The sequence below is a fragment of the Dryobates pubescens genome, chromosome 11 (genome assembly GCF_014839835.1).
Source record: "Dryobates pubescens isolate bDryPub1 chromosome 11, bDryPub1.pri, whole genome shotgun sequence".
Lineage (NCBI taxonomy): Eukaryota > Metazoa > Chordata > Aves > Piciformes > Picidae > Dryobates > Dryobates pubescens.
This window is the reverse complement of record NC_071622.1, coordinates 14,727,175-14,739,888: the sequence shown is the minus strand read 5'-3', so window position 1 is coordinate 14,739,888 and position 12,714 is coordinate 14,727,175. Positions and strand designations below refer to the sequence as shown.

General features: G+C 47.5%; 1 protein-coding gene across 1 annotated transcript in view; it reads right to left on the bottom strand.

Annotated features, from left to right (window-relative positions):
• Window positions 1-12,714, bottom strand: part of PLA2G4A (phospholipase A2 group IVA) — a 56,924-nt gene that overhangs the window by 4,412 nt on the left and 39,798 nt on the right. The window contains exons 13-16 of the mRNA XM_009910721.2: window positions 12,454-12,525; window positions 10,242-10,484; window positions 3,460-3,644; window positions 186-381 (exon numbers count right to left, since the gene is read on the bottom strand). Of these exons, the coding sequence (XP_009909023.2) occupies window positions 186-381; window positions 3,460-3,644; window positions 10,242-10,484; window positions 12,454-12,525 (696 nt within the window). The remainder of the gene's footprint in view (window positions 1-185; window positions 382-3,459; window positions 3,645-10,241; window positions 10,485-12,453; window positions 12,526-12,714) is intronic.

The window sequence follows — 12,714 nt, the reverse complement described above, 5'->3', positions numbered from 1 at the left end:
AACACAAAGACAATCAAGGTTTGGGGTTTGAAGACCTCCCATCTTCCTTTGAACGCCTCTCTTGAGATCTCCTCCTACTACAGACAGACTCAGGAGTTACTTCTGAGACAAAACATTTCCAGTATGACATCAGCAGGCCATGAGAAGGCTTCAGCCAGATTCAGCATCAGAAGCTGCACGCTCACCTGGAGCTTTGTACTTCCGGAAGTTGATGTTGGCCAAAACGAAATGGATTATAGTTGGACAGTCTTTCTCTGAAGAGGTGTCCTTTGGCTTGAAAACATAGCACTCCTTCAGGCCCTCTCGATCAAACACATTTGGGTCTATTTTGGGGAATGGAAGCTTGTTCATCTTGGCCCATTTCTCAGCAAGCAGAATCTCCTGAAAAGGTAAAAAACCCAGGTGCAGGTCCACTGCTAAGAGAGAGCTCGGACAGAGACATGAGGCACATTGGGTAGAAACACAGAATGGTTTGGGGCAGAAGAAACTTTTCAAGGTTATCCAGTCCACCCCCTCTGCAGTCAGCAAGGACATCTGCAACTAGAGCAGGTTGCTCAGAGCCTCAAACAACCCGACCTGGTATGGTTCCAGGGATGGGGCATCTACCACCTCTGTGGGCAACCTGAGCCAGGGTCTCACCATCCTCAATGTGAAAATTTTCTTCCTTCTCTCCAGTCTGAATCCTCCCTCTTTTAGTTCAAACAATCACCCCTTGTCCTGTCACAACAGGCCCTGCTCAAAAGTCTGTCCCCAGCTTTCTGATCAGCCCCTTTAAGTACTGCAAGACTACCAGAAGGTCTCCCTGGAGCTTTCTCTTCTTCAGGCTGAACAACTCCAACTCTTTCAGCCTGGCCTCACAGCAGAGGGCTTCCAAGCTTCCCATCATGGCTATGGTCTCCTCTGGCCTCACTCCAACAGGTCCATGTCTTTGCTGTGCTGAGGACTTCAGAGCTGGCCCCAGCACTGCAGGTGGGGTCTCAGCAGAGCACAGCAGAGGGGCAGAATCCCCTCCCTCCACCTACTGCCCACACTGCTGGGCTGGCAGCATTTGGTGCCAGCTCATGTCCTGCCTTTCACCCACCATGCTCTCAACCCTGCTGCATCTCTAATCTGGATGGATGACTGTCAGCCCTACTCATCCCAGCTCTACCCATCTGCTCCAGGTCCCTTCTGGCTGCACCACACAGTTTGCACACCACATGTGCTTACTAGAAGCAGCTGAACTCATGCCTCTTTACAGTAGGACTCATGAAGTTAACCTTTGTACAGATGACCCAGTATGGCAACCTGAGCACCTAATGGAGCCTGCTGAGCTTCACCACCTGTGATGATGATTCACAGGAAGGAGAGAGCTGCTCTGTCACATAAATCTTTGGGTGAATTTACAGAGCTGACAGCTAGAAGAAGCTGTCCATAATTTCAGTGTCAAACTGAGTAGCGGCGCTATGGAAACCAGCGGGAGCTCATAAACACCAGTCCACGTGGGGCTGTCTTTGGAGTCCCAGCACAGCACAGCAAGACATCTGAAAGAATGCTAAGTGAAGAAAGAAGTTTGGAAAAGAGGCTTTTTTTCCCCCTTGTGACAACCCAGTAAACACAATAATTGGTAAATAATGACTCAAAAGCATGTAATGAGGGTGTGTGAGAGGGAGGAGAGGGAAGGTCAACATCTTTAATCTTGGGTTTGAATGAAATAGGGCCCTTCTTTGGGCAACTGTTTTGGATACACAAGAGATTAAACAATAGTGGGTGTAAAATGATAAACCAAGAGCAGAGTCATTGACTTCTGCTGGCTGATTTCCCTCTCTGTAGCTTCAAGTGCTACTACAGGTCCAGGCCAGATCTTGAACTGGAACCTGTGATGCAAGTGGAATCAGTGGGATTGTACGGGTCGCTCAAGGCCTTATCAAACCAGACCTGGTGATTCTCCCCCTCTACTCAGCTCTGGTGAGACCCCACCTGGAGTACTGCCTCCAGTTCTGGAGCCCCTATTACAAGAGGGATATGGACGTGCTGGAAGGTGTCCAGAGAAGGGCCACAAGGATGATCAGAGGGCTGGAGCACCTCTCCTATGAGGACAGACTGAAGGAGTCTGGAGAAAAGAAGGCTCCGAGAGGACCTAATTGTGGCCTACCAGTATCTGAAGGGGGCCTACAAGAAGGCTGGGGAGGGACTTCTCAGGATCTCAGGTAGTGATAGGACTAGGGGGAATGGAATGAAGCTGGAGGTGGGGAGATTCAGGCTGGATGTGAGGAGGAAGTTCTTCACTGTGAGAGTGGTGAAGTGGAATGGGTTGTCCAGGGAGGTGGTTGAGGCCCCGTCCCTGGAGGTGTTTAAGACCAGGCTGGATGAGGCTCTGGCCAGCCTGATCTAGTGTGGGGTGTCCCTGCCCATGGCAGGGGGGTTGGAACTAGATGATCCTTGTGGTCCCTTCCAATGCTGACTCATACTATGATATCCTGAGCACCTTCAGGAGCATCCACAAACTCCCTGGGCAGCCTGTTCCAGTGCCTCACCACCCTCACTATAAAGAGTTTCTTCCTGATCTTCAGTCTAAATCTCTCCTCCTCCAGCTTCAATCCATTCTCTTTCATCCTATCATGCCAAGCCCTTGTAAACAAAAGTTCCTCCCCAGCTTGCCTGTAGCTCCCTTCAAGTTCTGGAAAGCTGCTCTAAGGTCTCCCTTGATCCTTCTTTTCTCCAGGCTGAAGAGCCCCAACTCTCAGCCTGTCCCTGCAGTAGAGGGACAGGCTGTGATTATCTTCATGGCCTCTTCTGGACCCACTCCAGCAGTTCCATGCCCCTCTTATGCTGGGGGCACCAGCACTGGACACAGTGCTCCAGGTGTGGTCTTAGCAGAGCAGAGGGGTAGAATCCCCTCCCTGTCCTGCTGTTCTCACTGCTTTGGATGCAGCCCAGCACAAAGCTGCCTTCTGGAATGCCAGCTGGCTCAGGGTGAGTTTTCCATCAACTGACACCCCCAAGCTCTTCTCCACCGTGGTAATCAAGTTAGCTCCACTTCCAAAACATTGTGTACTTAGCAAGAGGAGAGTGAGTGGGACACACTTCTGGAGCGTTTGACAGAAATTCCTCCCCTCACACTCCAGACTCAGCTGTGCAGAGCTGGAGTGGCAGCATGTTGGCACCTGAATGACCAAATTGGTTAATCCTGACCCAAAAGGGAGCTGTGCAGCAGTGTTGAAGGCAAGGCTGCCATCATCACAGCAGAGCTGTGACATCAAACCAACTGCATCAGCCTGCTTTGTGTCAGCTGCCTCCTGTGAATCATGTAAACAGGAACTGAGATAGAGTGCAACACTCTGTCTTGACATGGAGACAAATTGCTCCAGTCTTGTGAATACAACAGCACTGAGGCCTTCTGGAACCATCAAATGTGCAACCAACCTGACTGGAAGAGTACAACTGAGTCAACTTTACATCTTGATCTGCCTTACTTACTTTGAAAGGAGGACTGGAATCACTTGGCCTTGCTGAAAAATCAAAAGAGATGATGAGATCCACACCTCTTTGAGGTCTCAAGATAAGTGGGTATGGCAGGTTAAATGTCAGCCCACTGTCCACTATATGAATCTTTTTGCTCTTCACATCCAGAGGTTCATAGATCCTCTCAAACTCATCAGGATCTGTGTGGAACAAATGAAAACACAACAGGAACAGAGAGTGAGGAACTGATGTTCTGATGGGTTTCCCAAGTACTGAAGATTCCACAGAATCCAAAATGTGCAGCATCCCAACTAAACACACTATCAGCTCCTGCAGCCTTAACTCTGGTCTTAACAACTGGACCACAAGATGAAAAAACAGAGCTGCAAGGGACCCCAGAAGGTCAAGTACACCAATGTCCTGTCCCAAGGCAGAAGCAGAGGTGACTTGAGGCAAAACTGAAGGGGACGAATGCCCATGTTTGACCCTGGCCTTCCCACATTTACTCTGTCATCCCCAAAAAAACTGTACACAAAGAAAGTTGGGGTTATTCAGCCTGGAGAAGAGAAGGCTCCAGGGAGGCCTTCTGGTGGCCTTTCAGTGCTTAAACAGACTTTTGAGCAGGGTCTGTTGTGATAGCACAAGGGTTGACAGTTTGAACTAAAAGAGGGAGATTCAGACTGGAGAGAAGGAAGAAAATTTTCACACTGAGGATGATGAGACCCTCTGCCAGGTAGCCCAGAGAGGTGGTAGATGCTCCATCCCTGGAACTATTCAGGGACACTGAGCAACCTGCTCTAGTTGCAGATGTCCCTGCTGATTGCAGGGAGTTGGACTATCTGGGTGTTTAAAAGGTCCCTTTTGACCCAAAGCATTCTGTAAATCTATGATAAAGTGTTTATGGGACATGAAGAGACACATTCCTGACATACATCCCCCAGTGTCCCACAAGCCCTGTCCAAACCTATTCCTCCAGGTTCCCTCCCAATACTCTGTCCTTCCCTCTTCCTATTCTCCAGCTGAGATTTGCCTCTGAAGCCTTGACATGGCTCTGATTTTGTGTAATTCTTGTCCATGTCTGCTTCTGTCCCTTAAACTTAGGACTACTAAGTCTTGCCTTTCAATCTAAATGACAGCTGATGACTTCATACTCACTAATAGGCATGGGATAGAAGGGAACAGGGATCCATGCCTGTATTTGAAACAGAAGCACTGGGGGAAATCACATGTAAGCCACTTACTGCTGTTACTGTCATGGAATCATGGAATTGTTTTGGTTGGAAAAGATCTCTGAGATCACCATGGTAGAGTATCAAAGAGCTTCCTATCTCTGAAGCCCAAACTGAAGCTGAAGAAGATGCTGTCTCTCCTTCAACTTCAATGTTCCCTAGGTGAAACTCAGGGTAAAAATAAGTCATTTTCCCCAAGTGTCTGTGCACTTCTCCAAGTCTCTGGGTACAACTAAAGGGTCATAAACTTTTTCCCCTGACAGTTTTGTTTCTTGCTCTAGATCTTAAAAACATTTCCAGTGCATGTTTCACTTTAACTGCAGATGATGCTTATATCTGCAGAGGGCACTGTAAGCTAGGGAATGCTGAACAGCACAGTTATCACAGAATGGTTTGGCTTGGAAAGGGCCTTAAAGCTCAGGTAGATCCTGGAACACCTTTGACTACACTAGGTTGCTCAAGACCTCATCCAGCCTAGCTGTGAACACCTCCAGGGACAAGGCATCCACAGCCTCTCTGGGCAACCTGTTCCAGTGTATCACAACCCTCACTGGAAAATATTTCTTCATAATCTCCAGCCTCAATCTACCCTCCTCCAGCTTCAATCCATTCCCTCTCATCTTGTTGCTCTAAGCCCTTGTGCCCCCTTCAGGTACTGGAAAGCTGGTCTAAGATCTCCTCAGTCTTGTGTTCTCCAGGTTGAACAGCTGCATCTCCCTCAGTTCATCCCCACAGGAGAGGTTCACCAGCCCTCTGATCATCTTTGTGGCCTCCTCTGGACCAACTCCAGAAGTTCTATGTCCCTTGTCTGCTGGGGACACCAGAACTGGATACAGTGCTGCATATAGGGTCTCAGTAAAGCAGAGCAGAGAGACAGAATCCCCTCCCTGTCCTGCTGCATTGAATGCAGCCCAGCACACAGCTGCCTTCTGGGCTGCCAGCAACCATTGCTGGCTCATAGAATCATAGAATCAGTAAGGTTGGAAAAGACCTCAAAGATCATCAAGTCCAACCTCCTACCCGAGACCTCATGACTACTAAACCATGGCACCAAGTGCTCATGGTGAGTTTGTCTTCAACTGACACCCCCAAGTCCTTCTCTTACATACTGCTCTTGAGCCACTCCTTGCCCAGCCTATATTTGTGCTTGGGATTGCCCCAACCCAGGTACAGAACCTTGCACGTGGCCTTGCTGAACTCCATGAGGTTGGCTTGGGCCCACCTCTCAAGCCTGTGAAAGTCCCTCTGTATGGATCCCTTCCTTCCTCCATGTCAACCAGGGCACACAGCTTGGTGTCATCAGCAAACATGTTGAGGATGCATCAGTGCCACTGCCCATGTCACTGACAGGATACTAAACACTGGTCCCAGTCCCACCTATCATCCTATCATTATTTTTAGCACCTATTTTATCAGCAATAGAATTAATATGAATACAAAATATTTTCATGTGAAGAAATTCCTTCAACAAGAATTCCAACTCTACTGCCATCATTGCAGGATCCATGAGAACAATTTACTGCTATGAGCAGCCACAAAAATCATCGGAACAGACATTTTGAATTTTATTTCTGTTATTACTTATTTGAGGGCACTCTGCTAAGAAATGAGGCAATGCTGAGTTGCTGGAACGTGTCCAGAGAAGGGCAACAAAGCTGGGGAGGGGTTTGGAGCACAAGCCCTATGAGAAGAAGCTGAGGGAGCTGGGGTTGCTTAGCCTGGAGAAGAGGAGGCTCAGGGGAGACCTTATTGCTGTCTACAACTACCTGAAGGCCAGGTGGGGGTCGGTCTCTTCTCCCAGGCAACCAGCACCTCAATCTCAAGGACACAATCTCAAGCTGTGCCAGGGGAGGTTTAGGCTGGATGTTAGCAAGAAGATCTTCACAGAAAGAGTGATTGGCCATTGGAATGTGCTGCCCAGGGAGGTGGTGGAGTCACCATCACTGGAGGTGTTTAGGAAGAGACTGGATGAGGCACTTGGTGCCATGGTTTAGTTGATTAGCTGGTGTTGGGTGATAGGTTGGACTTGATGATCTCAAAGGTCTTTTCCAACCTGGTTAATTCTATTCTATTCTACCACTGTCCTCAGGTCTGCCTTGATACCTGAGGGAGAAAATCAAATCAATGCTCCATGCTAAAGGGCCAAGGGTGTGTACTGATCTGTTTTAGAACTAGGTATATTTAATGATCAGGGAGTAGCATAAGTCAATGAAAATATCTGAATGTGTACCAAATCCATCATCATTAAAACAAAAACCAAAACAGAAAAACCTCACCAAACAAGAAAACAAAAAACAACACTTGCAAAAAAATTATAGAATGGTTTGGGCTGAAAGGGACCTGGAAGATCATCTAGTTCCAAGACCCTACTATGGGCAGGGACACCTCCTAGATGTGAAGAAGTGGTCAGGGATTGGAACAGGCTGCCCAGGGAGGTTGTGGAGTAACCATCCCCGGAGATGTAAAAGAAACCTGTGGTCATGGCACTTTGGGACATGGTTTAATGGCCATGGTGGTGTTGGGTTGACGGTTGGACTTCATAATCTTGGAGGTCTCTTCCAACCAAAACAGTTCTATGATTCTGTAACCTTTTAAAGCCCCTTCCAACCCTAACCATTGGATGATTCTATGAATTATTTGGAAGGGAAAAAGAAAGCATCTTCTAGAGAGCAAAGCCTGGGACAGATGGCAGCTTCAGTGAACGTATGGGAAATGAAGGGACATCTGCTACTGACGTGCACCAGCCGTAACAGTTTCCATAAATACTGAAATAAGGAAGCAGACATCATGAGCTATTTTTTCCCCTATTGGTATTCACATTCAAGTGATTTTGGAGTGTTGTAATATGAAGGCGCAGAAGCAGAACAATTGAGTTCAGAATGGAATCATTCCAGGAGTGTAAATTTTAAAGCATACTTGACATCAGTGAAGAAAATGCTCAGCAGAAAGAGGATCCTTAGCAAAGTAAAGCCAAGTGTTGGAGATTAGGCAGCTGGGATCTCTGCTCTACAGAACCAGAGAACAGGTTTGGTTTCAAGGGATCTCTAAAGGCTATCTAGTCCATTCAGGGGGGACATCTGCAAGTAGAGCAGGTTGCTCAGAGCCCCAGACTACTTGACCTGGAATGGTTGCAGGGATGGGGCATCTACCACCTCTCTGGGCAGCCTGGGTCAGTGTCTCACCACTCAGTGCCAAAAATGTCTCTCTTCTCTCTATGCTAGTTCTCCCTCCTCACCATCAAACCATCACCCCTTGTCCTATCACAAGACACCCTGCTAAACAGTCTGTCCCCAGCTTTCTGATTGGCCCCTTTAAGTACTGACAGGACAGCAGAAGATCTCCTTGGAGCCTCCTCTTCTCCAGGCGGAACAGCCCAAGTTCTCTCAGCCTGAAATTAATTCACAGCATTAAAATCACACCTATCACACTACTGAGTGAGTTGTAAACTGACTATTGAAATTTCAAGGGGTTTTTAACTGTTCTTGACCATAATATAGCCCTCAACACAGGAAGGACATGGACCTGATGGAGCAGGTCCAGAGGAGGCCACGAAAATGTTCAGGGGGCTACAACACCTCTGCTATCAGGACAGGCTGAGGGAGCTGGGGTTGTTCAGCCTGGGGAAGAGAAGGCTCCAGTGAGACCTAATAGAAGCCTCCTGGTATCTACAAGAAGGCTGCAGAGGGACTGTAGGCAATGATAGGACAAGGGGCATTGGTTTGAAATTAGAGAAGATTTAGATTGGATATTAGGAACAAGTTCTGCACCACTTCAACAGGTTGCCCAGGGAGTAGTAGAGGCCCCATTCCTGGAGATATTCTAGGTGAGACTTTTCAAGGTGCTGATCAACCTGATCTACTGGAGGATGTCCCTGCTGACTGCAGGGGCGTTGGACTAGATGACCTTTGCAGGTGCCTTTCAACCCAAACCGTTCTGTGATTCTGTACTGTTGCAGCTACTCACAGCTGTTGGATTTGTTTCATCAGGTTTATGCACGGAGGCAAAATAGTGCAGTTCAGTCACAGCTGTGGCAGACATTTTGCCCAGAGGAATGTCAAGAATTGTCTCTGAGGTGCAGGCCCAGCATTTTGTTTCAATTGAAATTAAACCCCAGGAAGCTGAAGGTTGATTCTGAAGCCCCTCTACACGCCTTAATTATGCAAAATTCTAATCATCTGTCATTTTTTCCATACATTTACTACAGGCTTTCCTGTCTTCTACAACTACTCTAAATATTAAGATTACCCAACTGTAAACACCTCTGAGATGATGAAAATATTTAGAAAGAGAAGTACAGATGGAAATTACTCCACAAGCACTCCAAGGGATTTGTTACACTAACAAATACACAGCAGAGCTCCTCTGCTACTTGAGCTTTTAAACGACATCTGGTATTTACCATTGCATAATGATCAGCCAGGGCAATCCCTGTCCTCTTCAGAGGACCTAGAGTTACCACAAGGGATGGGTGGTAGTGTTGTGCCTCTACACAGAAACATGGAAAGCACATAAAATCATAGAACATTGAGGTCAGAAGACACCTTTTTGATCATCAAGTCCAATTGCTCATCTAGAGCTCACTACTACTGCTAAGTCACTGGTACTAAACCCCTTCCATGAAGACATTTTTCCTAATGACCAACCTAAACCTCCCCTGGCACAACCTGAGGCAGCATCCTCTTGTCCTATCACTTGTTACTTGGGAAAAAAGACTAACCCCCTTTTCACTCCAGCCTCCTTTCAGGAAATTGTAGAGAGTTGCAGAGAGCCAGGTCTCCCCTCCTTTTCTCCAGGCTGAACAACCTCAATTTCCTCCACTGTTCCTCAAAGCACTTTGTGCTCTAGACCCTTCAGCAGCTTTGCTGCCCTTCTCTGGACAGGCTCCAGCCTCTCAATGTCCTTGTAGTGAGGAGCCCAAAACTGCACCCCATACTTAGAATGCAGTCTCACCAGTGCCCAGTACAGGGGGACAATCATCATGTGGTGCCCTCTGAGGCACCTAAATCCTTCCCAGCCTCTGCTGTTGATCAATACTCATAGCTGCCTCTACAGAAACATTCTCCTGCCTTCAGGTAGGTGCTGCTGCAAGCCTCCTAAGTTGGATGCCACCATGCTGAGAAGTCATTGCTTGAGGAGAAGCTGAGGGAGCTGGGGCTGCTTAGCCTGGAGAAGAGTCAGCTCAGAGGAGACCTTATTGCTGTCTACAAATATCCTGAAGGGAGGTTGTAGCCAGGTGGGGGTTGGTCTCTTCTCCCAGGCAACCAGCACCAGAACAAGAGGACACAGTCTCCAGCTCTGCCAGGGGAGGTTTAGGCTGGATGTTAGGAAGAAGTTCTTCACAGAAAGAGTGATTGGCCATTGGAATGTGCTGTCCAGGGAGGTGGTGGAGTCACTGTCACTGGAGGTGTTTAGGAAGAGACTGGATGGGGTGCTTGGTGCCATGGTTTAGTTGATTAGCTGGTGTTGGGTGATAGGTTGGACTCGATGATCTCAAAGGTCTATTCCAACCAGGTTAATTCTATTCTATTCTAATAAACACACATGAGTGTGGGCTTCCTGCAAACTGACCTGCAACAGCTGCATCTAGTTCATCTTCCTCCACGGACTCCTGCTTCAGAAGGTCTGCCAGAGGAGAGAGTGGGTAGCAGCTGTTGAGGTTCAATCCCAGCATGAAGTTGTGCACTTTGCCCGCACGCCCTTCCCTGGTGTTGAAAAGGGCACTGTCCCCCACCAACGCCATCAGCATTCGCTGCACCCAGCTCTCCTGGCTGCTGTTCTGATATTCCTGATTTGCCTCAGCATTTTCAGTGCCTGCAGAGGAAAGTGAAAATATCCAGTGATGAGACAGTTAACCTTCTGAAGTGTAAACCCAAACCACAGATTTGCAGGCTGTCCACTGCAGCTACAAATCATGAGAGACATGTAGTGTTTGGTGCTGGCTGGAGTGCTGACAGGAATTCTGCAGAGAACATGGCATCACACTCTCATTTTACACAGCAGGGGAGCTGCAGAAGTAACCATTTGACTGAGCTAATGACATCATCCACTGCCTCATCTCCCAAGGTTTTCTTTTCTTCCTGTAGATTCTAAAATGACCTGCATTCCAAGAGACTCACAGAAATATTCTGCTTGGAAGAGACCTTTAAGATCATGGAGTCCAATCACTAAGGGATGGTGATCTGTGTCCCTTAGCATCATGTCTACACAGCTTTTCAGCCTCTGCAGGGATGTGGACTCCAGCACTGCCCCGGGCAGCCTGTTCCAGGGCTTGACAACCCTTTTTGGGTAAGAAATTGTTCCTCACGACCATGAGGTTTACTCTTTGGTTTCATTGTTAAAGTGACTGATTTCTTCAGGTGAAAATCACTGTTGTGCCCAAAAGGATCATCAAATTATTAGGGTGAGACTGAGACTGATTAAAATCACAGAAATTCCCAGATGGTTTCAGTACCTAAAGATCATTTTCATTAGGATCTTTTCCTCCCACTGCTCAATGTTCCCCTTGTGCTTGTGGCTCTTCTAGGAAACTGGATTTGGGCATTGTTTAACAAATGATTCCAAGCCCTAGGAATTTCCTGTATCAAATGTCATTTACCAAGGTGCTAGAAGGTATCTGAGAATGCTGGAAACACAAACTAAACACTTCTCAGGGAAATATTTGACCAAGGAAACCTTGAAAATACTGACAGTGTCAGGTGCTGTGTGGGTAACAATTCAAACATGCCTCTGTGCTCTGTAGCTTGCTGGCCACAGGCTTCTGGTGATCATCTGACTCAGCAACCCTCATTTTCGGGTGTATGTGAAATTGCTGAGTTCTCTGAAGCCATGTTGGGCAGACATCAAGACTGAGGATGTTTAAGAGAATCATTTGACCATTGACTTGAGCAGGAGGCAGGAAGTCAAACCAAAGGCCCTCCTGAGGTCTCCTGTTCAATATATTGCTCTTTGGCTGAGCCACTGGCTCCTTTGAGATCTTTGGGATATGCAATTAAGCTTTATCATTGGTATAAACAAGGGCAGAACTGTCAGCTGTCCTGGTCTGAGGTAGAGCAGAAGCAATTCTGCTCAGTACTGTCACTTCCCAGCTCAGGCTCTGCCAGAGGCTTGCAAAGAACAAGGGCACTGCCACAGCTTGTGCCCCACTTTGGGGATAGGAAGTCAGAGGTGGCACCTGTGGGGAGCAGCAGACAGGACAGGTGACCCTCAACTTTGCATCCCATGGAGGGCATCTGCAGGACAAAGCTGAGGGATCACCAGGGTCAAGCCTCTTCTTCACTAGCTGGTGTCCCAGGAGGACTCTGTTGCTTCTGCCTTCCATCCTGATCTGTGTTCCTGAATCCAATTCCAGAATCCAGCTCCTGAATCTGGTTCCCATCTACTGCTGAGTCCAGTCTGCTACTTTCCCAGTGCCTGCCCCTAGCATCAGTAGTGCCACTGGTGAGGCCATTGTTTGGGTTGGCTCTTGGTTTGTGTCTCTGTCTCTATTCCATGGCATTGTTTTTCTTTCCATCCCAGCTGGTTTAGTTTCTTTCCCTGCCCATCAGTCTCTCTCCCTTCTTCCCTTTATCTTCCCTTTGGAAAGTAGAGGGCTTCTTAGAGAACCTCTGGCACTCATCTAGTGGGTGGCTCAGCCCTGACCCTTGACACATTTATAGGAGACTATTGGTAAGATTAAGGAAAAGCATCTATGACTAATTAACCACATCTGGAAACCTGACCAGGCTACAGAAAAGCTGATGAGAAAAGTAAACTAGGAAAGAAAAGAGGAAGATTTCCTCACCTTTTGGTTGCTGTGATTCATCTTCACTGTCTGAACTGTCATTGCTCACAAGGTGCTTTAGCCTAATATTTTCTGTTGAGAGAAACATAAAAATCACTTTAAAGTGCTACAGTTTCATTGTCAGAACAGCCAGGAATCATAAAACTGTCATAGTCTTCATAATGCATCTGAAGAGATTTGATGTGTCCTGAATGGGCACCTGAATGGACACACCCACTTCAAAATAGTGGGGGACAATCAGAAACTGAGATGGTTATGAAA